Source organism: Aplosporella prunicola (assembly GCF_010093885.1).
Source record: "Aplosporella prunicola CBS 121167 unplaced genomic scaffold K452scaffold_1, whole genome shotgun sequence".
NCBI lineage: Eukaryota > Fungi > Ascomycota > Dothideomycetes > Botryosphaeriales > Aplosporellaceae > Aplosporella > Aplosporella prunicola.
The window spans coordinates 508,894-532,457 of NW_022983529.1; the positions used below are offsets into that span (position 1 = coordinate 508,894).

General features: G+C 54.9%; 11 protein-coding genes across 11 annotated transcripts in view; 3 read left to right on the top strand and 8 right to left on the bottom strand.

Moving 5' to 3' along the window:
• Nucleotides 1–225, top strand: part of K452DRAFT_2856 (uncharacterized protein) — a 692-nt gene extending 467 nt beyond the window's left edge. Inside the window, exon 1 of the mRNA XM_033540139.1 lies at nt 1–225. This exon is cut by the window's left edge and continues 467 nt beyond it. Coding sequence (XP_033402882.1) covers nt 1–170 — 170 coding nt within the window. The 3' untranslated portion in view covers nt 171–225.
• K452DRAFT_314386 (uncharacterized protein) lies at nt 1–2,906 on the bottom strand. Its single transcript, XM_033543750.1, has 3 exons — nt 1,420–2,906; nt 600–1,362; nt 1–536 (listed from the first exon to the last, which is right to left on the bottom strand). The coding sequence occupies exons 1-3, from the start codon at nt 2,685–2,687 to the stop codon at nt 282–284; spliced, it is 2,286 nt and encodes a 761-aa protein (XP_033402883.1). The 5' UTR covers nt 2,688–2,906; the 3' UTR covers nt 1–281.
• Nucleotides 2,907–2,978: 72 nt separating this feature from the next.
• On the bottom strand, nt 2,979–4,935 carry K452DRAFT_2864 (uncharacterized protein). The gene is made up of 4 exons (XM_033540286.1): nt 4,854–4,935; nt 4,063–4,802; nt 3,460–4,012; nt 2,979–3,398 (listed from the first exon to the last, which is right to left on the bottom strand). The coding sequence occupies exons 2-4, from the start codon at nt 4,681–4,683 to the stop codon at nt 3,271–3,273; spliced, it is 1,302 nt and encodes a 433-aa protein (XP_033402884.1). The 5' UTR covers nt 4,684–4,802; nt 4,854–4,935; the 3' UTR covers nt 2,979–3,270.
• A 450-nt stretch (nt 4,936–5,385) lies between these two features.
• On the bottom strand, nt 5,386–8,429 carry K452DRAFT_347988 (uncharacterized protein). Its single transcript, XM_033545509.1, has 5 exons — nt 7,750–8,429; nt 7,454–7,728; nt 6,598–7,013; nt 5,963–6,542; nt 5,386–5,911 (listed from the first exon to the last, which is right to left on the bottom strand). Exons 1-5 carry the CDS (start codon nt 8,392–8,394, stop codon nt 5,620–5,622), a joined length of 2,208 nt encoding a protein of 735 aa, XP_033402885.1. The 5' UTR covers nt 8,395–8,429; the 3' UTR covers nt 5,386–5,619.
• A 155-nt stretch (nt 8,430–8,584) lies between these two features.
• Nucleotides 8,585–9,502, top strand: K452DRAFT_354631 (uncharacterized protein). Its single transcript, XM_033545900.1, has 2 exons — nt 8,585–8,745; nt 8,822–9,502. The coding sequence occupies exons 1-2, from the start codon at nt 8,642–8,644 to the stop codon at nt 9,297–9,299; spliced, it is 582 nt and encodes a 193-aa protein (XP_033402886.1). The 5' UTR covers nt 8,585–8,641; the 3' UTR covers nt 9,300–9,502.
• Nucleotides 9,503–9,866: 364 nt separating this feature from the next.
• Nucleotides 9,867–11,094, bottom strand: K452DRAFT_323364 (uncharacterized protein; the record flags this gene model as incomplete). The annotated part of the gene is made up of 4 exons (XM_033544632.1): nt 9,867–9,895; nt 9,946–10,293; nt 10,348–10,925; nt 10,991–11,094. 4 exons carry the CDS (start codon nt 11,092–11,094, stop codon nt 9,867–9,869), a joined length of 1,059 nt encoding a protein of 352 aa, XP_033402887.1.
• A 1,273-nt stretch (nt 11,095–12,367) lies between these two features.
• K452DRAFT_354633 (uncharacterized protein) lies at nt 12,368–13,380 on the bottom strand (the record flags this gene model as incomplete). Its single annotated transcript, XM_033545901.1, has 2 exons — nt 12,368–13,206; nt 13,263–13,380. The coding sequence occupies 2 exons, from the start codon at nt 13,378–13,380 to the stop codon at nt 12,440–12,442; spliced, it is 885 nt and encodes a 294-aa protein (XP_033402888.1). The 3' UTR covers nt 12,368–12,439.
• Nucleotides 13,381–14,036: 656 nt separating this feature from the next.
• Nucleotides 14,037–14,365, bottom strand: K452DRAFT_217241 (uncharacterized protein; the record flags this gene model as incomplete). The annotated part of the gene is made up of 3 exons (XM_033536275.1): nt 14,037–14,152; nt 14,208–14,228; nt 14,335–14,365. 3 exons carry the CDS (start codon nt 14,363–14,365, stop codon nt 14,037–14,039), a joined length of 168 nt encoding a protein of 55 aa, XP_033402889.1.
• Nucleotides 14,366–14,618: 253 nt separating this feature from the next.
• Nucleotides 14,619–16,933, bottom strand: K452DRAFT_261457 (uncharacterized protein). Its single transcript, XM_033538579.1, has 2 exons — nt 15,046–16,933; nt 14,619–14,995 (listed from the first exon to the last, which is right to left on the bottom strand). The coding sequence occupies exons 1-2, from the start codon at nt 16,734–16,736 to the stop codon at nt 14,842–14,844; spliced, it is 1,845 nt and encodes a 614-aa protein (XP_033402890.1). The 5' UTR covers nt 16,737–16,933; the 3' UTR covers nt 14,619–14,841.
• A 62-nt stretch (nt 16,934–16,995) lies between these two features.
• K452DRAFT_2981 (uncharacterized protein) lies at nt 16,996–18,167 on the bottom strand. Its single transcript, XM_033542087.1, has 2 exons — nt 17,711–18,167; nt 16,996–17,659 (listed from the first exon to the last, which is right to left on the bottom strand). The coding sequence occupies exons 1-2, from the start codon at nt 17,801–17,803 to the stop codon at nt 17,147–17,149; spliced, it is 606 nt and encodes a 201-aa protein (XP_033402891.1). The 5' UTR covers nt 17,804–18,167; the 3' UTR covers nt 16,996–17,146.
• A 2,012-nt stretch (nt 18,168–20,179) lies between these two features.
• Nucleotides 20,180–22,490, top strand: K452DRAFT_217147 (uncharacterized protein; the record flags this gene model as incomplete). Its single annotated transcript, XM_033536271.1, has 5 exons — nt 20,180–20,551; nt 20,605–21,566; nt 21,626–22,114; nt 22,172–22,213; nt 22,268–22,490. 5 exons carry the CDS (start codon nt 20,180–20,182, stop codon nt 22,488–22,490), a joined length of 2,088 nt encoding a protein of 695 aa, XP_033402892.1.
• Nucleotides 22,491–23,564: the final 1,074 nt, after the last annotated feature.

Here is a 23,564-nt window from a genome sequence, read left to right on the forward strand (position 1 = left end):
AGGGGGGGGGGGACGACGATGATGTGCAAGCAAAAATAAATCCTCTTCCACTCGGCACCAACGAAAAAGAAAAAAAGCTAAAGAGATCCTCCGAAACCCATGGCCGTCATGTGCGGGAAGGAATGCTTCCCCGTCCGTTTTCCTCACCCCCTTCCCAGCAACATCCTTGAAAAGATATACTCCTTCCTCTGAAGCAATAACGCAAGATCACATAAACTCTCCATGAACTCCCTTCTCCGTCAGCCAACTCCTCATTCTGGCTCCCTCCCCCACTCTCTCATTTACTGGAGGGCTAGGATGCCGCCGGCCTGCGTGAGCTTGGCTTGGTACTCCCTCAGATCCGACCAATTCCTCAACTCTGCCTCTTCGTCGTCCGGCTGCTCCGGGTTGCCGAGCGACGACGCCGAAGTGCGGTCGAGGCGCACCAGAATGTCGAGGAACTGGTGCAGATAGTGCTCGGCCTGCAGCGCGACGCTGCTCTTGCGGTCTTGCGGGACATTGAGAAGAGTCGACACGATTTGCCGCACTTTGTGTGTCTGATATGCTGTTAGCACTGCAGTTCGCTTCCACTTGGTCATGCTCTTCCCCGGTTTACTTACAAAGCTGTCAGCGTTCGGCTCCATGTGGATCTGACTGATGCTCTGGAGCACATGCAGCAAGTCCTTGACGATCCTGTCCTTCTCCGCAGTCATTTCCTGTTCCAGTACGTCATAATCCGTGCTCGCATGCTCCTGCAACATTGCATCCAAACCAGCGGCAACCACAGCAGGCGAACTCTGTTCCTGGTTCTGCGCCTTCATGTTGTTGTATATATCGCGCATGTTACAGTATCTTTCCGTAATATACGAGCGCGTCGCCAGCTGGCTCAGATAAATGTTGGCCTTTTGTATCTCATACTGCGTTTTCCGCCTCTCCTCGGGACCTTGCTCTCCATTGATCGCTAGCAGCATCATCGGATCCCGTGGTAGCATATAGCTTTGGACTGGGTCGAAAACATTAGGTTGCGCCGAGCTTTCAGCTGCGCCTTCGGGCCAAACAGTCAACTCGGAGGGCAGGTCCTCCAGCACACGCTTGCAACACCGGAGACTTTGATCAAGGACCTTGCTCTGCCTCTCCCAGTCAAAAACCTCGTTGATGCCATAGGTAAGCTCGGTAGTCGCCAGAGTACTGTAGGACTGGTAGACGCGCACGTTTGCGTTGAATCCAACAATCTCTGGGACAACGTTCGGCGGCTGCGGCTCGATATGCCCTGGGTAGATGTGCACATCATCAACCTCCATGGGCAGCGGAGGATATGGCCTTCCTGGTGTCTCTGGCATTATTACCAATTCGTCGTGGTCTGCGCCGGCCTGTGACATCGACCTAGAATAGACCTGTCAGTGAAATTGTAAGCATAGGCATTCTCCAAAGGTCACTCACCGCCAACTCACAAACGTAGTCCAGAAGACGCGTCTGGCCATCTCCTGGGTGATGAAGTCCGGCCCGGGTGGCCGCGGGCCGTCGCCGTTCTGAGGTCCTGAGGGGTTCCAAAATTCGCTCCGAACATCATGCAAACCTAGTGCTCTAACCATCGACAGACCTTCGGCGAAGAATAGGCGTGCCGCGCGCCAGCGGTACGTGTAGGCGTGAGAGACTCCCAGAAGGTAGCTAGTCGCTGCATCATAAACAGTGAGGTCGTCACGCTCCAGTATGTTTGGCCCTCTAGCGGCAGCACAAACTTGCTGGCACCGGTGAACCAAGCTCAGGTGACTGGGGAAGAGCTTCTGCCGACCCTGGGCCTTGAGGATCAAACGCGGCTTCCGGGGGAAGGACGCGACCAGAGCACCAACCATAGAGGCCAATAGCGCTAGGAATGGACGGTTATTGTAGTCTTGCCGCTGCCTAAATGACTCACGGAAGCTTGGCTCGTGCGGGAACGGGCAGAGCGGGTGGATGTAGGTGAAGTAGTCATTAATGAAAAGCTCCAATGTGTCCATGGGCGCAATGGATTCCGCAGTGAGCGGTGGGTGCGATGAAAGCGCCGCGAGAGCGTGGGCTGCATTGGTCGGCGACGACGGGTCCGTCGGAGACATCATATTGGGAGACTCTAACCGGCGTTTCTTGATAGCCTCTGCGTGTCTGTTCGGTGGGCCTCTCCGGCGACTCGGGCGGTCGAATGTGCACGGAATATCCAGCGAAGCGCAAGCGCGGCACGGAGGGCCGCTCTCATCGCATTTAACCTTGCGTATGCTGCAGGAATCGCAAGCCTTCCTCAGCCGGTTCGCCTTCTGGTGCGACGCGTCTGGACCGACACTGGCCACGCCGGCCACACCTGCTGGCGGTGGCTGCATGGACGGCATCGCGTGGTGTTCCTGACCGACCTGCCCAACCTGCCCGACCTGCCCGACACCGACACCATTTCCCGGGTACGCGCCATCGTGGGGGCCGGCGTGGCTTTGGTTGGGGTCCTGAAAGCTGGGCTCGATTTTCGTGTAGATGGACTGGCTGGTGGGCGGGCTAAAGTTGAAGCCTTCCGACTGCGGTTGCGGCTGCTGCTGGGCAGCTTCCAGAAGTTGGGCGCTGGCGGCAGCCGGGTAGATGGGCGAGTAGTGCTGCTGGTCGGCCGAGGGGGGAGGCGGATACTGCGGCATCTGGCCGTTCATGAAGGCTTGCTGAAGCTTGGAGCTGGGCGAGCTTGCGCGCTCCATGGTCGGAGCGGGATGGTAGGCGTTGTGGGGTCAATTGCAGTGGCGAAAAGGCGCGCCTCTCGTGCGCCGGGCGGCTCTGCGCATACGCTGGTGAAGAGGGCGCTGGGGATGGTGGGGACTGAGGCGTCGAAGAAAATTGGTGGAAGCTGGAGCTGCGGGCTTTGGAGAGACGGAAAAGGCCGAGGGCAGGAATGCGCGAGGGTGGACGCGACAGGCTGACAGCAAAAGACGGCGGCGCGGGGGCTTGGCTCAGCTTTCCATGTCGTCGAGACGCGCTGGGCTGGCGTGCGGGCAGAAAAACAATCGACGTCGTCGGCCGCTCGAATAACCACGCGCTTAACTAATCACACGACTCGAACGGCTGGCATTATGACGCCAAACCCCCTCGACTTCAAGGTGTCGCTGCTTGTCACCACCTACTCGACTCGTCACAATCCCCGCATCCGCTTCGGGAACGTCTTTCTTTTCTCACTATAACTATCTATCCTACAAGCTTCCTTTTTTGTTTTATTTTTTTCTTTCTTCTCCATGCCCCACATGCGTCGAACCAGTCGAACACTCGAACCCACTCTTTCTTCACCCCTCAGAGGTACTTCTTCGGCGCGCTGTCCCGCCTGCGCTTGTACACTAGGTATCCTCCAAACATGACCACCTGGAAGATGACCACCAGGAATACGAACGTCCACATCTTCGGGGCCGAGGTCGTGACAACTGTAGATAGACATCATTAGCATCATCGCCCATGCGCCGTGCCGGGCTGCAGGCCACTTACTGTTCGATACATGGTCCGTAATGCCAGCGTGCGTGTCCCTCAGCGCAGACTGCAAGTTGGACAAATGCTCCTTGTAGTCCTTGCCTTCCAGATCTCTCCGAACCGCTGATACGCCGCCCTCAATCTTCCCGATCACGGCCTCAATCCTTCCAACGGCCTTCTCGACAATTTCCACGTGCGCATGGATCGGCCCGTTCTTGTTGAGGGTCATTGCTTCGTGATGGTGCTCCTCTTGCCTCTTTCGCATGTCATCAAGGAGGCGGAAGATGTTGTCTACTTGAGTGCCAATGACTTGGACGCGGTCGTGGAGATCCCTAAACTGGTCCTCCTGCGACTTGAAGTTAGAGGCGGGTGCGTCCGCAACCTTTTCCGGGTTGTTGAAGACAGGAAGCTCCTTGGCCTCCCCTCCGTATACCGGAGGTGGGTTCAAGCGGACTTCTTCGCGGCCGTGTAGTTCATGGGTAGCAACAATAAACTTCCAGGCCTCAAAAGAATCCGGGTTCTCAGCAGACGCGGCCGAGATACCAAAGTAATAGCCCGCAGGAACTCTGACCTGGTAACTTGTCAGATCAGTTTGTCACAGCACCCATTATCCAAACATACCTGGTTGGTTGTGAAGCACGTCTGGCCATCCATTTCCACGGAGAATATCTCTCCGGTCTGCGTGACCTTCATGCGAGACACCTCACCGCGGTTCCTGTAGCGGTAGTCGCACTGGCCGAAAGCCAAGGAGTCGACGCTGTGGTGATCCTTGAAGGAGACGGTACCATCGTTCAAGAATCCACGAACCTTTCCTCCTTGGCCACCATATTGATCTATGCTCAGCACAAGACCATCAAACTGCCCGACAGTGTAGATGCTGCTAATTCCTCCACTTGGCTGCCCGCCCTGCGTGAGCCAAATCTGAAGGTTTCCGTTTCCCCGGTCCTGTCCCGAAGCTCGGAACTCAAAGTCCATGACGTATTCGTCCTTGTCCAAAGGACTGTTCGCCCATAACGCACCGCGCTTGTTGCCCGGGGCCGGAGGAGTAAGGATAACGCGGTCGCTCAAAATCTGGGGATCGTGTCCTTCTCCAGAGACCCTCCAACCAGGAATGTCCCTATGGTTGCTGGAAATGGTATCCTTGTGACCGAAGCTCAATCCGTCGACAACGGTGTTTGCCTGGGCAGTGGATGCGGCGAAGGCCGCCCATGCCAGGTAACGGAGGCTCTGTGGTAATTGCATGGTGCGCGCGCAAGCTAGGGATGGTATGTACAGGACTGGAGATTCGAATGGGCGCGACTAGCTGCTGCAGTTGAGGCGGCAGTACGGAAGTTTGCTGAATCGCAACGTAAGATCTTATGCTGTGTAACGTCAGTAAACGGCATCAATGGAGTAGGAGAGGTATCGCATACTGCGCGCTCCTAGTGTTCGGTGCGGCGCGATCTGACCAGTTGAACGACGGCCCAGGCTAAGGCGGCCGCAAAGACGCAGTTACGGATCTCCTTGGCGACGCTGACGACCGAAGGGGAAATGTCCAGGGTGTGCTTAACTACGAGTTCTCCGGGAAGAGCAATGGCATGCCTTACTGAGACGTCCGATCCAAAAGCTTCCATTGAGAGAGAGCGACGCTTCTTATCCGGCCACTTGTTGTTTCACGGACCCGTGGATTAATCGATACCAGTAGCTCGGCCTAGCTCTACCGGACCGTGCGTTGCGCCGAACGACGGGCTGCTGCTACTCGGATTGCTGCAAACGCGTCGGAGAACGGTTGCGAGTGGGATATACAGCTATCTGCGTTGTGCCCTTTGCAAAAATGGATGATGCAAACTGGCCCTGCAGGAACCGTCATCCACCCACGCAAGGGACATTCTTCAGCTTGGGACCGGGAAATCGCCGACATGCGTCAGTCACGCCAGTTACATATAGAAAGCAACAGCAAACATCCTTCATTTCGTATTCGTAGTTATTTAAGTACACGAAGCGATAACCGAGCAGGGAAATCCATGTACTAAACGCATAGGCTCGTCAAGAATCATTTTCCGCAGACTTCCCTCGAGCATTTAAGACGGCGAAACTTTTAAATAAGCACATCCAAGCAACGCCGTATCCAGATCCCTGGATAGCAATATAGTCCTCCTGTATTTTGTTCATGTTATTCATTCCATCGTCAAAAGACCCTTACCAGGTGGTAGGGACCTTGGGATATTCATCCGAGCTCAACTTGAGGTCGTCAAACACGGTGTTGTCGCCATGGAGGTGCTCGACGCGAAGCTCATCCTCGTGCTCAAGCTTCTCAAGCTCTTCCTGAGGAGTCTTCTTGTCATGCTTTTCGTCTTTCTTAGAAGGCTCGAGGGCCTTGGCAAAGTCCTCATCAGTACCTTCGCCGATCAGAAGGATTTGGACGTTAGGATAATCGAGGTACTTTGACTGGGCTGGGACCCAAGCAAGGCCACGGAACTCCTCGATGATTCTGGGTTGATTGTTAACTACGAGCAATTACACTTGTTAATTGAAAACTTACTCCTTGGGGAAGTCAGGGCCGCTCGGCAACTGAGCATTGACAGGGCCCTTCCGTTCGGGGTTCTTAACGCTGATGACAAAGCTGCCCTTGTTGCAAAGTCCCATATCATTCTGGACCTCGCCTAGCTCTTGCGGGATAGTGAGCATGTAGGCCAGGTGCGAATTCCGACCAGAGTGGACAATGGCGTAGACACCCTCACCGATGGGGGTTACGGGAGATTGTTCACGTGTGCCCTGTGTCTTGGTTTGGTATTCTGCACCACCGAAGAAGTTCTCCTTGAGGTCTTTGACGGTCGTAGGCGCCTTCTCCACAAAGGCCATGAATCTGTCCTTGTGGCTCTTCGGGAGTACCTTCTTAGGAAGTGCAAACAGCCTGTTGGTGTTTGCGTCATCAACGGCCCCATCTCCGAGTTTCCCTCCGGTAGGGATAGGGCGCAGGACGAAGAAGGACCGCTGTAGATCATCGGCACCTTCGGGCTCGTCGATGCCAACTCGGTTGCGGATGAAGAAATAGATGATGCCCTTCTCGATGATGCTGCTCGGCATCTCCTTCTCACGCTGAGAAGACTGTTCGACCGCACCTACGATTATAAGGGTCAGAAACAGCTCACTTCTTATGAGATGAGCAATACTAACCACCATTAGTGCTCTCAGCTGGCTTTTCTTCCTGCTTGGGCTCTTCCTTGTTCGACTTGGACTTTTCTTCTGTCTCGTCGTTCTTAGCGCCATTGTCTGTTGTCGCAGGAGCTTCTCCGTTTTCCTCAACGGCCTTCAAAGCCTCTTCCTCTTCCTTGCTAGGCTCAAACTGTTGCGCGTTTTGGTCTGCACCGTGGTCGCCATCTGCGGCTTCTTTCATTTCAATGTCCTTGGGCTGCTCTTCGTTGGCTTCCTTGACGTCCATGGTCTCGTCAATGGTCTTCTGCTTCTTTTCCTGGGCCTTCTTGCCGCGATCAGCCTTGGGAGTGGAATCAGCCTTGCGCTTAGTGCCCTGAGTCTCGTCTTGAGGCTTAGTCGGACTGGACCCCTGCTGCGAGGCAAGACGCGCAGACTGCCTGGTAGAAGAAACCATGGCGAGCGATGTGCTGGCTTTGGAGCGTTGAGGTACTTTTAAGCAGTGAGCTCTAGAGCGAGATCAGCTTAATGTGCTGAGACTAGGCGCAATCGGCTGCATGAGCTTACCAAAGCTGTAGAAGGACAGATTGAGGTTGTCAGAGTCAGTTGGAGGATGGAAGCACAAGAATTGGAACAGGTTGGGGATGGGGAGCGCAAGAGGGTAGGTAGGTAACGCGGTGCCCGCATCGAGCTCCAGCACGCGTTGACGTCATGCAGAGACCAACGCGCCCGCGTGGAGGCGCGCCGCGCGACCTACGGGTGCGGATTGATCGCAACTCCTCATCCATTACGCAACGATTGATTCATGAGAAGAAAAGTGCTGGGATACGCGTTGGATGTTCTCGATTCGCGAGCTGCATCATCACCTGCACAAATCTACTTCTCTGCAGCCTCGCCCTGCATGAAACCCTCTATGCCCTCTCCAACGCCGTCAGGGCTCGGCTTTGCCGCGCAAACATCTGGCTCAAACCCAAACCTTTTGATCAGATGGTCCCGCGTAGTTGGCCCAATTGTAGCGATTCGCGTCCGTTTTCTGTCCTCTGCCGCCACCTCCTTGGCTTTTCCTGTGCTTTCATCCATCATGCCCAAGCTTTCCAACATGGCTTTGCATCCTGTGGGGGAGAAGACGACAACCCATTGCTGCTTCACGCCGGCCTTCCGGTTGTCTGCCAGTACCGTGTCAAAATCCGACCGGAACGACTGCATTTCTGCAGTTTCGTAGACCACGACCTCATCTACCACCGCCCTTTGTTCTTCCGGCAAGTCCAGAGACTGCAATGTCTTGGGGATTATATCGCGCCTTTGCTCGCCGACCAAGAACAGGATAGGCAGCCTCTTCGGGCCCGCCCTGGCCGAGTCGTTGTAGTGCTGCAGTATGAAGTGGGCCAGCACCTCGCCATTGCCCGACTCTTCTCCCAAAATGGGACACGGAAGGTTCAGCGCCCGGAGTCCGCGGGCCGTGGCTGGACCCACAACGTAGAGCGGCAGTTCCGGCGGTAGAAGGTTCTCGAGTGAGAGAGATTCTTTTCGGACAGCTTCCACGACGTGCGTAAAGGCCTCGACAGCCCGTTGCGATGTGAATATGATCGCACCATACTTGGCGTCCGCGTGGTTGCCGTGTGGCCTGATGTCGAAAGCCCCGCCTTGTATCCAAGTGCGCAATTGTTGCAGCGAGTTGTCCTTGAAGCGGTGTTCTAGCACAGGCACAAACACCGGGTTGAAGCGGCCCTGTTGCGCGGTTGCAAAGTAGTCCTCGTAGCCATCGTTGGGCGTGGATTTGGTCTTGAGGAGGAAGACGGGTGTCGTCGCGCTCTCGCTCATCGTCTAGAAGGAAAAGAAGAAGGCATTGTGCTTCCTGTGCGCAAGCGACTCGCGGCGGAGATCAGCCCTGAGCCGCGGAGGATGACGCACAAGCAGAGCAGGCACATCCCCCGGCTCAGGGCACGGACTGCCGGAGACATGTACAGAGAAGGCTATTCTTACAAATGCGCTTTTTACCATGCCCGTCACTCTGCTCGACCTCCCCATCCTCTCCCGATTCCTGTGTGCGGTAGAGACGACAACAGGCATGCCTGCTCAACCGTTGGACGCCGAAGAGCCGCAGGACGCGCAAGGCGCCGCCGCGCCCAAGAAGTTTCCCAAAGGCGTGGTTCTCGGGCCTGACGGGAAGCCGTAAGCCAGCCGTGCGAGAGAAAGAGAGAACCCACCGGCCCTGGCCATCACAGCTGACAGAAAGTTTAAATTACAGTTGCCGCTCATGCACCTCATTCGCTTCATGGGCCGTCATGGCTAAAGAAAAGACCAAAGACCCCAATGTCGCCACCACTACTACCACAACACCGCCTGCGGCAGGCACTTCCTCACTCGCGCCGCCGGCCGACTGCCCTCCAGACGTCGAGCAACTAGGCCGCTCTTCGTGGACGCTGTTGCACTCCATCGCCGCCCAGTATCCTCAGCGTCCCTCGCCGACGATTCAGCGCGAGACCTCCACCTTCATGCGCACATTCGCGAAGCTGTATCCATGCTGGACGTGCGCTGAGGATTTCCAGAATTGGCTGGCTGTGGACGCCAACGCGCCGCGCGTCTCCTCGAGGGATGAGTTTGGTCGCTGGATGTGCGAGGCGCATAATGCCGTCAATGTCAAGCTGGGCAAGGAAAAGTTCAACTGCGACAGGTGGGAAGAGCGGTGGAGGACTGGCTGGAAAGACGGGAGCTGCGATTTTTAGCGTTGCGCTGGGGACGGAAAATTGCTAGACATGGCTCAGTATGGAGCATTTGGCATTTTGCTAGAGAGCATTGCATTCATGCATGGCACCGGCGTTAGCGACCAACATAGATCTAAAGAGACAGCATCGGGTCCTGGGGTATCAGGAACATGTACGAGTATTGTACGATATTCGGGTTAGAGACTTAGAATCTCACTTCATCCATATTAGATCTGATGGAAGTATTCTATTCGTTTTCATTGACAGACTAGCACCGCATGAGCCTCTTTAGATCTTCATTGCAGGTGCAGACTACCATTGGGACGACAAACATAGGAGATACCTGCGAGAGGACATCCAATGAAGTTAATGACCATGTCTGCCACCACATTCTTTGCTCAAGGCATTCATGCATCTAACTCGTTTCCATGCTTCGCAGGTACGCAAAAATGCACAATGGCCGTAACAGTCCCAAACCCCGCAATGCGCCCACCAGTAAAACGGAGTTTCACCGAGTCGACAATCTGCAATGTGTAGTCAATCCGACTAGCAAATGCAGACGATATATCGGCAGTAAGTTCCTGAAATTTACCGCATAATCTCCTGGTAGATGAGCACTAGAGAAGGGTTAGCTCTGTTGACGACGATTGATTGGTGCAGGGCTTACTCTTCAGCTGCTCCTTGGTGAGGTTGTCCTTGTTCTTGTCAAAGTCAAAGAACTCCTCGGGAATAGGATCCGCAGTCGGCTCGTCCTCGGGGTCGTGGTACGGCTCGAGGTACGGGTGCTTCAAGGCCTCTTCGACGGTGATACGCTTGACAGGGTTGAATGCGAGAAGACGCTCGAGCAGGTCAAGGGCCAGGTCGTTGGTCTTGGGGAACATGGCCTTCCAAGGAATCTTCTTCTTGAAGGGCAGGGAACGGATGTATTCGCGAGCGCGACGAGACTTGATGCCGTAGTAGTCCTCCATGGTCGGCGTTCCAAGGACGTCCAGAATAAGGGTAAGCTGGTGGTGATCTAAGCGTGGATTAGCAGTGCCGCTTGCACCAATTTCGTCTCACTACAACTCACAATCCTTGCCAGGGAAAAGTGGCTTTCCGCTCAGCATCTCAGCCAGGATACAGCCAACACTCCACACATCAATCGCCTTTGTGTATTCCTTGAACGTAAGCATGATTTCCGGCGCACGGTACCAACGGGTAGCGACGTATTCGGTCATGAAACCAGAGTTATCCTCGGTGGAAGCCGCAGATCTTGCAAGACCAAAGTCGCAGACCTTAAGATCGCAGTTGGCGTTGAGAAGGAGGTTGGATGGCTTAAGGTCACGGTGAAGGACGTTTGCCGAGTGCATCGCCTTGAGAGCGCGCAAAGTCTGGTAAATGAAGTATTGGCAGTGGTCATCGGAAAGCTCCTGGGTTCTGATAACGCGGTGCATGTCGGTCTCCATCAGCTCCTGGATAAGGTACACCTCGGTAAATGTCTCGTAATTCCTGGGCTTTTGGATGTCGAGAATTGAAATGATGTTCTCGTGGTTGAAGTAGCGCAAAAGCTTCATCTCTCTGAGCGTTCTCAAGCAGAACATGGAGTGGTCGAACGGAGTGATCTTCTTGATCGCGACCTTCTGGCCGGAAGGCTTGTGCAGCGCCGAGCTGAGCGAGAAAAGGTTAGAGAAAAGGCGCCAGAAAGACCAACTATACTTTGCTCGATTACTCACCAGACAACACCGTACGCACCCTCTCCGACAACGTCCTGGATGTCATATTGCTCCGAGACGTTGAAAGAGATCTTTCTGCTTCCTTGGGGAGGACCGCGAGACATTTTCACGGGTTTTGGTAAAGTTCAACTAATCTGTTATGCAGCAAGTCAGATATGCCAAGAACACGGAGTCTTTGAGCTGGTCAAAGCAACATAGAAAACACGGAAATTGAACAGCTGCAGAAGCATTCTTAAAAGGAAATGTACGGGCTAGGCTCCGAGCAGCCGGAACCTCGAGCTTCCGCCATTGTCTTTATTGTGTTGACTTGGCCGAAGCGAAGGACAATAAAGGAGAGGCGGGTGACACAGAAACTAGGGCCAAGCCGAAACGGGCTTCACCTCAAGCCATAAGATGTCACGGCGCAGCCCGGGGAACGAATCGGTTCGGCCGGCGTACAGGGTGGAGGAAACCATCGAAACAGACGACGCAGATGGATGAGCCAGTAGATGGCCGGCGCGACCGCGACGTACCTGAGATTCTGTGTGCAACCCTTTGAGAGGTGGAGGTAGCACAACAACCCGCAAGCAGCGTTCGACCAAGGGTCTTTCTATCGGTTTGTGTCCGGCCCGCAGAATCCAGCTGTGGCTCGATGGAGACAGACGCAACGGCCAATGGCGGACGTGGCAGTCTCGGTCAAGGTGAGGGGAACGGAGCTCGCTCGGCAACGACGACGACCAGGGCGGTTGCAGTCGAGATGGGTATCCGTGCAGCTATTTCGTCAGATGCAGGTATCCGATGGTTGACGGAGTCGCTCGAAGCAACAGTGCGGCGCAAACGAAGGAGGGGTGAGATGCAGTACGAGTCTGCGGAGCACGGCAGTCAGCGGCGGGAGGAGGAGTAGTAGTAGTAGCAAGCAGCGGTGGCAGCAATAGTAGAGGCGAAAAAAAAAAAGGGCGGTCTCGAGAGAGAGCCGTGACCGGTCGTTATCTGGAGGGAGGGCGGCCGGCGGGCGGAGAGGTGGGCAGGTATGTATATCACCAGGGGCACTCACAAGCTTGGCTGCGGGGTCCAGGCGGTCGTTGCGCTCTTGGGCTATGGGCGGCAAGTGAGCGACGGGAGGAGGTTGCAAGGAGGCTCGCGCAAGGCTTCTTTCAGATAAAGGACGCAGAGCGAGTGTGACGGACCATTGAGGGCTTGCAAGCTGCCTATTGTTAGTGATTTGGTGGGGTTAATCCAAAGCCGCGCAGCCAATCCATGCCGAGAAGCGCCAGGCGCTGTCTCACGGCCGGCCCTTCACGCCCGGCCAAGCCTTCGGGCCCTGGCTGAAACTGCCCGTCAGGAACCACCGCGATGTGATCTCGACCGCGTTTGACCTTTGTTACACTTTGCTACGCGTGAAGACTTTCCCCAGATCACACCACTGCCTGCGACCGAAGATCTTCGTCATTCTAATGCCTCACTACTCCCTCACTCCCTCCATCGCACGCTCCACTCGCCCTTTGCGAAACTAGCCTCCACCACCTTGCCTTGCATCATTGCCTCGCATTTGCGCTGCGACACCGACGACGACGACTCACCATCCGCTGCTTGGACCACAAACCCAAACGCCACCCCCCTTCGCGCTGCACATCGCACCCTCTCCCGCTGCTCCGCCCTCTTCTCGCCCTCCTTCCGCTTCTCCAGCATCTCTGCCGTCTCCTCGATCCGTTCCGCCCGGCCCTTCTCCCCACCCACGCTTCCGTTGACCTCTGAGACATCTTGAGCCGGCCGAATGCGCGTACCGCTCCGCACCGACAGCCGCGCTACAAGGTCACCGTCGATCACATTGTCCTCTGCTGCGCTTCCGTCACTAGCTGTACTAGCTGTGACGGACCCATCGGTGCTCATCATATCCACGCTCTTCCACTCGTCGTCATCACGCGCCCCCCGTCTTGCCTTGTTCTTCTTCCGACCCCAGTCTTTTTCAGGGTCATGACGGGATCCGAACACGAACTCCTCTACTATGTCACAAGGGACAATGATTCTGTGATCGCCCTTTATCTTCTTCTGGCCCTTCTCCTTCTTGTGTGACTCTGTAGGGGCGGCAATAGGCAAAGGTTCGCTACCGCTCAAGAAGGCGACAAAGGCGTCCTCAATTTGCCTGTCCAACTTCCCAGGTTTATGACTGCGGCAACGGCTCGAGCAATATTTGGCTGGAGTGGCGGTCTCTTTGGTGACTTGTGACTTGCGAGCACCTATTGAACGGTTATGATGAGTTGACGTGCAAGAATGGGTTTCACAGAATACTGACTTATAGCTCTACCGCATGACTTGCAATATGGTGTATCCTCGCCACCTGGCAGGAGGTAGTAGGGCGCTGGAGTAGCTTGGGACTTGGAAGGTCGAGACCAAGAATCCATCCAACTCATCTTGGAAGACGTAGAACAGTCGTTAGTCGTGCGGAGAAATTAGTAGCTGAGCAATAAACCGAATGGCGAAGACTGGTCCTGCAGTTTCGTGGTTTCTTCGTCTGAAGATATGTAGGTAGAGAGGTAGGTATGGAACTGCTGGGGCGTTGGAGGTTGGCCTTCCCGATTGTGTAACCTACGTCATAGGCGGCGCATGCCATTTTCAGAATCCCATGTCTGCTGAGCGACAACTTCAACCACTTGAGAAAAAGCAAACGTGTGTTTCCCCATGCAAACTCCCGCTTGTTTCCCCCACAATCGGTGTTTCGGGTGACTGGAAACGTGACTTGGTCTCTTGTTAGACAGCTGAGAAGATGAGGCTTTACTGACCGAAAATGCAAGGCTCCTCGAGCGAAGCGGCACAGGCGATATTTGTTTCTTCTCGTGTTCTGTTTGGCGGTGCTTTGTGGACACGGCACCATGTAAACGAGGTTGAAAGCAACCACAAACGCAATTCAATAATTAAGTGTTCATCGCATTCGAAGTGTTTTGAACTGTCCGAAAGCCTCCTAATAAGCTACAATTGGTTCGCTCGAAGTCCATTTTGGGTGTTGCTGCATTGCCGCGACCTGAGATTTCACCCATGGATCTCATTGCCAGAAGCGCAACGCCGCGAGTCAATCAATCTTGCCCATTGGCGGGTACTTCTTGCCCTCCTTCTCCACCTGAGGTTCACACTGACACCATTCCTCCTTGGGAATACTATCCAAGACAGATGGCACGTGGTTTCCGCCTTTCAAAATGTCAGAAGATCCCGTTGAAAGCCCGAGATATGCGGAGCAACTTACAACCCCACCAGGTAGCCTTTTCTGTACAATATGTTAGTATAGATATCTTCAACGTACGTCTGTGAACCCGGTGCAGAGAGGTCTATTCGATGGGAGTGTGGTGATAAGGCGTGTCTTGAAAACTTACGGCAGGTCGCACAGGTGGCTTTCTTGCACATTGTGGAGGTTGGATTGATTTGGTGTGGATGAACGTGAACAGGTGTGTTGTGCGATAGCATGTAGTCAAGTGAGACTAGAAATGTTGTGATGTAGTAGCCTGGCCAAGGGGTGATGAAATATATACGACTGCTGTCAGCGCTGGTCGCCGACCTGACGCGGTGGTCGCCGTCCTCGGCGCTCGGGTCAGAAATGGGCGCAGCTACTTCGCCGAAGAATACTGTAGTAGGTGCAAATATCAAATAGTCATCATTGACACCCATCAAGACTACTGCTGTCTTTCTATCTCTACCCTGGTGGAAGCAGGCTTTTGCGGAACTTGCAAATGTAAATTTTTGACTCCGAGCGGCCTTCCGAGCAACCTGCTCTCCCGAATAGCATCATTTTTTTATGTAATGTCTATCAAGCTCAAAACGCCTGCAAATGCATAAGACGAATAGGGATTCCAGCCCATCACCAATGGTGGGTTGGTACGGTTCTAGTCAAACGTAATCTTCGTCGCCTGCTTCATGCCCTCAGTATCCTTGAAGAAAGCACCGTACGCGTCGTGACCCTTCTTCTTAACTGTAGTGCCGAACTTCATCAACTCCTGGGGCACAGGTTGGTTCGCGCCTTTGAGAACGTTGACAAGTCTGTGATGTGTTAGCTATCAAACGTTGTGAAAGGATTTCGGGAAACTTACGCTCCAGCCAAAGGCTTGTCGTGTTCAGTGAAAAGAGTGATCGCTTTACCATCTTTTCCAGCACGACCCGTTCTGCCGATACGGTGGACATAGTCCTCGGCAGTGAGTGGGAACGTTACGTTGAGGACGACCTTCACCTCGGGAATGTCCAGACCACGGGCGGCAACATCAGTCGCAACGAGCAAGTTGACCTGTCCCTTCTTGAACGCATCCAAGCTGGCAGTGCGCTGTGATTGGCCCAAATCACCATGGATACCAGCGACGCTAAATCCTTTGGAGCGAATGAAGCCCTCGATCCGAGTGGCCTCCTTCTTGTACAAGCAGAAGACCAAAATACGATCGTTCTTCTTGGCGCCTGCCAGGTTCTCCTTGAGCAGTTGCAACAAACGGTATTCCTTGTTACGAGGCTCAACCACTTCGACGGTCTGACTGATGCGAGTGTTTGCACGCAGCTCTCCAGTTGGGTTATCGCCAATGTTAACTCTGACAGGAGAGGTCATGAACGTAGAAGCCAGCTCACGGACAGACTGCGGCCAAGTTGCGGTGAACATGAGGGTTTGACGTTGGCCCATAGGGCGAGTGCTGCTAATGATTTTGCGAATCGCATCCTCGAAACCCTTGTCGAGCATCCTGTCCGCTTCGTCGAGCACGACATACCCAGCACTGCTGATGTCTGCCGAGCCCTCATCGATCAGGTCGTTGAGACGGCCGGGAGTAGCCACCACAATGCTTGCTCTCTTGAGCTGAACACGTTGGTCGTCCTTGGGAACACCGCCGTAGATACAGGTGACCTCGAGGCCGTAGGGCCCCGCTAGCTTGACAAGCTGCTCATGGATCTGAGCCGCTAGCTCGCGAGTGGGCGACACAATAACAGCCTTGACGCCCTTACGCTCCTTCTTGGGAAGGGATGTAATGTAGCGCACACACGGCACGCCGAAGGCCAGGGTTTTTCCGGAACCCGTCTCTGCCACACCGACGACATCCCTGCCGGCGAATAGCGACGGCCATGCAGCTGCTTGTATAGGTGTAGGTGCCGTGAAAGTCTTGAAAGGAGCGCGCAGCGCGTCGTCTGTTATAGAGAGATGCTCGAAGGAGATGATCGGCCGGTATTTCGCTGTGGTGTTGAGCGGGTCGGTGAGGGTGATCATGTTCTTGGTCAAGAAAGCGTCGACCTCGGATTGTGGCAGAGCAGTCAATTTAGGGTCCTCGACGTAACCAGAGGTGACGTCTGCTGGGGCAGCTGTCGTTCCATTGGTAACCGGTGGCGCGTCGCCGTTTGATTCCACCACAGGAGTAGCAACCGCGCTATCTTCCTGATCTTGTTTGGCCGCCTTCTTGGCCTTCTTTTCAGCCTTGCGCTTAGCCTTCTCCGAATCCTCGTCGGTAGACTGCGTGACCTTCGCAGCGCGCTTTGGCTCTTTTCTTGCCTTTTTGGCGGCCTTCGCCGCCTCCGCGTCGGCGGCAGAGGAAGACTCCTCCTCGGTGACCTCTTCGGACTTGTTTTTGCGCTTCTTTTCCTTCTTCGACTTCTTTTCGGCCTTTGCGTCTACGGTTTCGCTATCTGTTGCTGGGGTTTCGGTGACGGATTCTTCGGCGGATTTGTCTTTGCGGCTCTTTTTGCGCTGGATCTTGATGTTGACCTCGGGCGCGTCATCGCCGATGGCACTTTCTTTCAAGGATCTCTTTGCCATTTTGAACGAGGGGCAATTTGGTGGCTGTAGAGTCGATCAGTCGCGTTTTCTCTCAGAAAAATAAAATGGAATCCCAGTCCATCGGCGCCTCGAACGGCCGAGCCGACGGCGCTAGGAGGTGTCCGTTCTCTACCTAGTGTCGACCGCAACCACCTGACACATGCTTTAGCAATCATCATCTTCTATCAGTTCATTCGTCTGTATTGTGTTTGAACGGTACATAGCTACCTGGCTGTTGTCCCCTCAGTAAGAGAATGCCCAATTGATGCCTTATCATTGGGATAGCTCCGCACTACCTCCATCGATCAACTTCACGCCACCACGTCTTCAGCTCATATGGGTGTAAGCCGGTCCACCTCAGCAAATTCTACGACTTGCAACCAACGGAGCTGCAGCATTATTGACAGGGATCACTGCTCCCTGTCCTTAGTGCGCTTCGCCTCGATCCTTCCGTCATGAGGCTGAGCCTCTTTGTTTGCCTGGCTTCTGTCTTCCAGAAGTAACCCAGTGTGAACAGCTTCCGCCAGAGGGTCCATGTCGTTCGGTGTGCAAGTACCCAAGCTACCATACGGACCAAGAGAGTCATCATTGCTTTCCTCGAGTTCCTTGGCTGCCTTCTCTGCTGAGCTTTTGAAGACTGCGCTGACGTCTTTCGTCGCTTCGATCATCTTTCCTGCCGCTGCGCCCGTCGCTTCTGTCGCTGAATTTGTGGCTTCGATGATCTGAGTACTGGCTGTTTTAGCGATCTCTACCACCTTGGTTGCCGTCGGACCGGTTCCTGTCTGGGAGTGTTCAGTCAGAGAAGTATTGGTAAGGCCCCCGGGCTTGGTCAATTCCACCTGTGGACGGGAATGGTCTTCTCCGGTCGCACACAATCCAGCCGCTGCCAGAATGAGATTCTCCGTTGTAGGCATCAATGGGTCCTGGGCCCATCAGCTACATCGCCACCACAGGGTTTGACATTAACCACCAACCGCCTCATAGCTGGCTAAAGTTGGATCAGCCTCTTTCGGTACTTCCTGAGTGTTGGTTTGCGTCACAGGCTCCTCCGGATGTCGATCTTTCATTGTAGACGACGCCTTGCTATGGTCGGACGTTTTGGAATCGCGCGTCTTTGTGCTCTTCAGTAAGGCTGCTGGGCTCTCGTGGCCACCGGTAGAAACAACGAGCCGTCGTCCCCCTTGCGATGGTTATGTCGAACGAGCTTCAAGATGGGAAGATGTCAGTAACCAGGAAACTAATCCACTGTCAGTGGGGAGATCAAGTTACGCCATGTCTTGCACGTTGTGGTTGCCTGTTTGACATTCAAGCAGGTGGCCGTTTGCGTCGCTTCCCGGTACCGAGCGTTTGGTCTCGCAATTGCTTTGCCTACCTGTCAAACGCAGGATAGGTGTCCTCTTACGTTGATGTCACCTCACGCATTTTGAGATGAAAATGAAGGAGTCGCAATGAAAGCGAAACGGTAAGATTTGTCGTGACAGCAGTTTGTTCACTGAAAACAGCATGTTTCATTTTCTAATTGGAAACTGCGTTCCATCGAATTGGGTTGATAGACAAACAACTAATATCAGCTAACCTGCAGCGTCCAGGAGCCTGGCAGACGGTTGCCCACAAGCTGATAGGCAGGACAGACCACCGACCACTCGATTCGACAAATTCTCAGTCAAGCCCAAGCCCTCTCATATTGCTAGGCTTGATAATCAATTGTTAATCCCTCAGGGCCGTGGTTTGGATGATGCGGGCCTGACCAGGGCTTGTACATTCCTTCACTGTTTTGTTTTTCTGCGCTGATATCCATGGGCAACGTGCCTCAGTCGAACGATCTCGACTGCGTTCGTACTCGTGTCATTGTTTTCTTTTTTTCCTTCTTGAGCAGTCTTAATATCTATCGTCGATCACAGTCATATCTTCGACCTATTAGGAGTCCAGACAAGCGAGTCGCAGGGCTCATCGCGCCTATGCGGAGTTGCGTAATGAAGGCTTGTGTACTGCAGGTCAGTGGATTTCGATTTTTTTTTTTTTTTTGTCGCCGAAGCTCACGGAGGCTTACAACGTGTGCACAGGGTTTCTAGGGCCGTGTCGGATTCGGCTCTGAGCCTGGATAGTTGTGCATGGGGTCGTGGGCCTAAGCGGGTACCTGGACGAACCCTAGCAAACCTTCATCGGTCCGTGGCTTTACCCTAGTCGTCGACCCGCTCGCGGGACCATCACATCGCTCCCCGCGCCCGCGGCCCCGCAGCGGGCATAGAACAAGCCTCGGAACGTGCACTGAGTTGGCGGTCGGTGCAAAATCTCAGGGAAGAATGCAACTCGGGAATTTTAGGAGCCGACGTCCAGCATCCCAGCGGCGGTGGCCATTGGTCTACTGGTATACGATGGTCGACGTGTCACGTTATATCGTAAGAGCATACGCCATGAGGCTCGGGATACACGTCCTGATTCTGGAACAATTGACCTGGCGGCTCTCGGGATGACGCGACACATCTCCACGGCGCGCTCCACCGTCGCAGCGCTTGCTGCGTATCATCCGGACATCATGGATGACGCTGGCAGCCAGATGCCACGTGCTGGTGGCCAGCGCAGATTCACCCAGTCGGAAAGAGAGTGCCGGAGCCAACCCGGTTTAGTTGATCGAGGGACGACGACAGTCATGACACAAGGGAACAGGCTGGCCGCATCGGAGATGAGAGTTTCACGCACTGCAATCGACGTTCTACAACAGGTCCCCGCGATTGGCATGGGGAAGGAAGTTCTGGATCTCGTGGCCGGCATGAGGACCATATCGATAAAAAAGCTGCACCCCACAGTCGCCGGGCGCCAACTACCGGCACGCAGAGGAGGTCGAGTGATACAGTGGTGGCCTTGGCTTAATTTATTTCCCTCACGTTGAATTTGCTGCAGGTACATGGCGGTGTCTATTGTGTTTTAGCCGCCAAGGTATCGGTGAGGCTTGCCTGCGCATCCAGCGGCCCGCCGTCATGCGCTGTGATGGGCGTGGCAGCAGGCTTTGTCGCTTAACTTCGCGTGGCGGTTACCCTCAACGGCGACTTTCCCGGCGCGCCCACCCACCGGCCAACTGCGTCAAAGGATGCACCAGCTATGGTATCCTGACTTCGGTGGAGGTCCCTCGACGCTGCCATCCTGGCTATTTTCGCGCACATAGCATGATGTCCCAGCCGGCGACCGCCATGGTCGCCTCGCTCCGCCCCGCAGAGGCGATGCGAATCTTTGACCTGCATGCCTGGCCCGGGGTAATGACACACTGCCCTCTATACCGCATATAACGCATCTCATCTGGCCCGCCATCAAGCACCCCCCCCCCCCCCCCCTCTGGCAAGCCCTCTTCACGACGCCTGAACCTCGTCCGCTCGTTCCCGCACCGTTGCCTTTGCTTTTCCCCTCGTCTCCTTGTTGTTTCGTTGCTGGGGGTTCGGCCACCAATCATGGCTACCATCACGCCCTCCCCGGATGTCAGCCCCATGTCAGCTGCAACTCCAAACTGCCTGTATCCACGCGATCCTTACTTCCTCAACTTCTCGACCCTTCCCGACACCAGCAACTATTTGCTCAAGTCGGCTCTTAAATCCCCGCACCTGCTCAACTCTCCAAATGGCTTCCTCCCGAACACCGACTTTCTGAACGGCTCCTTCGCCAAGCGTCCCCGCAACATGTCTAATGCTTCAACCGACCGCGAGCTGTCCAACGATGGCCATGTGCCTGCCAGCGACGTCGTGGCCAAAGAGCCTCAGACGAACCCGAAGAAACGCCCAAGCACCGATACGATAGATTACCCTCGCAGACGCGCCACTATTGCGGTACGTGCACGTCCACGCTGAACCATGGCTCTGGTAACTAACTGCATCTACAGTGCGAGATATGTCGATCAAGAAAATCACGATGCGATGGCAATCGTCCTAAATGCCGTTTGTGCTCAGAGCTGAACGCTGAGTGCGTTTACCGGGAACCCGGTGTTAAGCTTGATGCTGGTGACAAGCTCATCCTTGAGCATCTCGAGAGAATCGAAGGCTTCCTTCGAACCAACTTATCCCAGCAGCCATCTCTCATGGGCCTGCCTTCGGGCTCGCCCGCTGCTAGCAACAGCACCAACGACGACCTGCTCGCGCGCAGCACCAGCAATGCCCCAGCCTTTGGCATGATCCCAATGAACGGGCTTGGCACCTGGACCAGCGCCTCTTCAAACATCTCTACCATGCCAAAAATCCACACAACGCCAGCACTTCATCTATTGCAGTGGCCTATGATTCGAGAGCTCGTTTCACGGCCCTATGATCCTCAAGTACTCCTGCAGCTCGAAATGGCACGGGAGCCACTCCAGTTAAGTACTTCGATGAGTCTAGATCTCTCGAACACTGCTGTCTACGTGCAAGCCTTCTTCGACCGCGTCAATGTTTGGTACGCATGTGTCAATCCTCACAGTTGGTCGTCCTACTACCGCACGGCCCTTTCCAAAGGGTTCCGCGAAGGTGCGGAAAGCTGCATCGTCTTACTCGTTCTTGCTTTGGGCGCCGCAAGCAGCGGCGGAAGCATAGCGCAGCTACCACGAGACAAAGATCCACCAGGCATGTCATACTTTTCCGCAGCATGGGCACTCCTGCCCAGTCTTATGACACGGAACAACATGGTCGCCGCTCAATGCAACATCCTGGCCTCAGCCTATTTGTTTTACATTGTCCGGCCACTTGAGGCTTGGAACCTACTGACAAACACGAGCATGAAACTGCAGCTGTTGCTGGGTGCACCAGGTCGGCTGCCTTCACATGGCAAAGAACTGAGCGAGCGGGTGTACTGGAACACATTGCTTTTCGAGAGGTAGGCTGCTTTTTGGCCCCATCAAATATTTGACAGTTGTCACTAATACTCCGGTGCAGCGATCTACTCGCTGAGTTGGACCTGCCCCACTCGGGGATTGTCCAGTTTGAGGAAACAGTGGGCCTCCCCGGAGGGTTTGAAGAGGAGGAGGAAGAGGCGGTAGGCAGAGATGAGCTCTGGTACTTCCTCGCCGAGATTGCGCTGCGCCGATTGCTTAACCGCGTTAGCCATCTAATCTACACCAACACTTCTGCGGCGACGCCAATAGGTTTGCTTGCGCCAGTTGTGGCCGAGCTCGACTTCCAACTGACGCAGTGGTATGAGGGTTTGCCACTTCCGGTTCAGTTTCCGCACAGCAAAGTGCCGCTTTCCAACCCGGTGCAAACAGTGCTGAGGCTGCGCTACTTTGCTTGCCGAACCATCATCTTCAGACCGTACATCCTGGCTGTACTGAATGACGAGACGGCAGCGATGGACATAGTAGTGCAAGAAAACTGCCGGAAATGCCTGGAAGCATGTATTCGCCAATTAGAGCACATACAAGCACAGTAGGTAGACTCGCACACGACAGAGTCTTGGCACGAGGTACTAACGGGCAAAACCAGCCACGCAGGCCATCTTCCCTATCTGTGGCAAGGAGCACTTTCGTAAGTCAAGCCCTCTCGGACATGTGATTCTGGGCCCATGCTAACACAGGCCAGTATCGTCTCACAAACCCTGCTCGTCATGGGCGCGACCATGTCCCCATCGCTATCTGCACTGCTACCCCAGCCTCACCAGATGGACGCGATCATCGACGACGTGGTCAATGAGATCGAGCGCTACGCCCATCTGGCACCGAGTCTCCGACTATCTGCGGAGATCATTCGAGAGGCGGAGGGGCGGCGGCAAATGTTTCTTCGATCGGCCGGCCTCAGAGTATGAAAGGGGAAACAGGCATGGCCTGCTCCAATAGGCCTTATGATCAGAAACCTTCACAACGTTGGCCGGTCGGAGGTTAAGATCCGGACGTGCAGTAGTCTCGTTAGCAGGCCCACCGATATGTCGCCGAAAAACGCGTGACGGGACGTGTGGACTTGAGTGCCAGGTGACACGCAGAGCAGCGGGTACCGCCAGTTGCATCGAGCAGACCCTGCAGGGTCTCGAGGCCGGCTAGACTCGGTTCCTGAAGAAGCTGCGGGGATTTCTCCGGCATGCGGGGCGTTCCGGTGCTGCGATGCCTGAGGCGTCGCTCTTCTAGACTAGGACTTGGCCTCTCTACTCTCTCAACCTCTCAATGTCATCCTTTCTCTCCCGTCTGTTGCCTCCCGGGTATTTCCATCTCAATCAAAGCTCCTCAGTCCGTCCTTGTTCCCGTCACATCTTCCACGGCCGTAAGCAATATTGGATGAAGATTTACCCTTCTGTATAGCCCAATGATGCCCTGCGCGCGCAACATAGCTCGACCACGCGGACAGGGCTTCCCCGCAAAACATATTTATCCATGGAACCTCTCTGGAAATCTGGAAATGGGTTACGCGCCTGGTAGGGCTAGAGCGGAGCGCGCGCCTCCGGCTAAACCGGAGCAACAAGAAGCTGTGGCTGGGGTCGTCTACTGTGCCTGGCGTGCCTGCACACATCGACACTCGTGACGCCGGTCTGCCAGGCACTGCGCTCTCGGGCTAGGTCTTCTACGATGCGGAACAGACTGTCGGGTTCACCTTTCACCAGCGGATATACGGATCATCAGTTTCATTGCCCTCCCTTGGCGACCCCAAACGGACCACCCTCTCACTATTTTCCCTCATTAGCTGCTCGACTGCAGCCTGCTCATGCAGCCGCCTCAATGGGCTCAAACGCACCCCAGATCATGCGCCTCCTTGCGTCCATCGTGCAGTACATGGCAGGTGTCTCGATACGCGGTGCGGCGTCTCCCGGCGGCGGGTGAGCTGCGTCTCGCCAGCGCACTACAGGGCGCTGACGACGTAGACCAGGGCACCCAAGGCTCAGCCCAGTGGG

Excerpts from the sequence above, each read along its gene's own strand:
- K452DRAFT_314386 (XM_033543750.1), bottom strand. The coding sequence starts at position 2,687 with ATGGAGCGCGCAAGCTCGCCCAGCTCCAAGCTTCAGCAAGCCTTCATG. Across the intron at positions 1,363-1,419 it reads ACTACGTTTGTGAGTTGGCG|GTCGATGTCACAGGCCGGCG; the intron begins GTGAGTGACCTT and ends GGTCTATTCTAG. Across the intron at positions 537-599 it reads AGCCGAACGCTGACAGCTTT|ACACACAAAGTGCGGCAAAT; the intron begins GTAAGTAAACCG and ends ACAGCATATCAG.
- K452DRAFT_2864 (XM_033540286.1), bottom strand. The coding sequence starts at position 4,683 with ATGCAATTACCACAGAGCCTCCGTTACCTGGCATGGGCGGCCTTCGCC. Across the intron at positions 4,013-4,062 it reads CGTGCTTCACAACCAACCAG|GTCAGAGTTCCTGCGGGCTA; the intron begins GTATGTTTGGAT and ends ACAAGTTACCAG. Across the intron at positions 3,399-3,459 it reads TACGGACCATGTATCGAACA|TTGTCACGACCTCGGCCCCG; the intron begins GTAAGTGGCCTG and ends GTCTATCTACAG.
- K452DRAFT_347988 (XM_033545509.1), bottom strand. The coding sequence starts at position 8,394 with ATGAGCGAGAGCGCGACGACACCCGTCTTCCTCCTCAAGACCAAATCC. Across the intron at positions 6,543-6,597 it reads AGCTGAGAGCACTAATGGTG|GTGCGGTCGAACAGTCTTCT; the intron begins GTTAGTATTGCT and ends TTATAATCGTAG. Across the intron at positions 5,912-5,962 it reads GGCCCTGACTTCCCCAAGGA|AATCATCGAGGAGTTCCGTG; the intron begins GTAAGTTTTCAA and ends CAATCAACCCAG.
- K452DRAFT_354631 (XM_033545900.1), top strand. The coding sequence starts at position 8,642 with ATGCCTGCTCAACCGTTGGACGCCGAAGAGCCGCAGGACGCGCAAGGC. Across the intron at positions 8,746-8,821 it reads CTCGGGCCTGACGGGAAGCC|TTGCCGCTCATGCACCTCAT; the intron begins GTAAGCCAGCCG and ends TTTAAATTACAG.
- K452DRAFT_261457 (XM_033538579.1), bottom strand. The coding sequence starts at position 16,736 with ATGGCAAAGAGATCCTTGAAAGAAAGTGCCATCGGCGATGACGCGCCC. Across the intron at positions 14,996-15,045 it reads GACAAGCCTTTGGCTGGAGC|ACTTGTCAACGTTCTCAAAG; the intron begins GTAAGTTTCCCG and ends AACACATCACAG.
- K452DRAFT_2981 (XM_033542087.1), bottom strand. The coding sequence starts at position 17,803 with ATGAAAGATCGACATCCGGAGGAGCCTGTGACGCAAACCAACACTCAG. Across the intron at positions 17,660-17,710 it reads CTTTAGCCAGCTATGAGGCG|GACCCATTGATGCCTACAAC; the intron begins GTTGGTGGTTAA and ends TGATGGGCCCAG.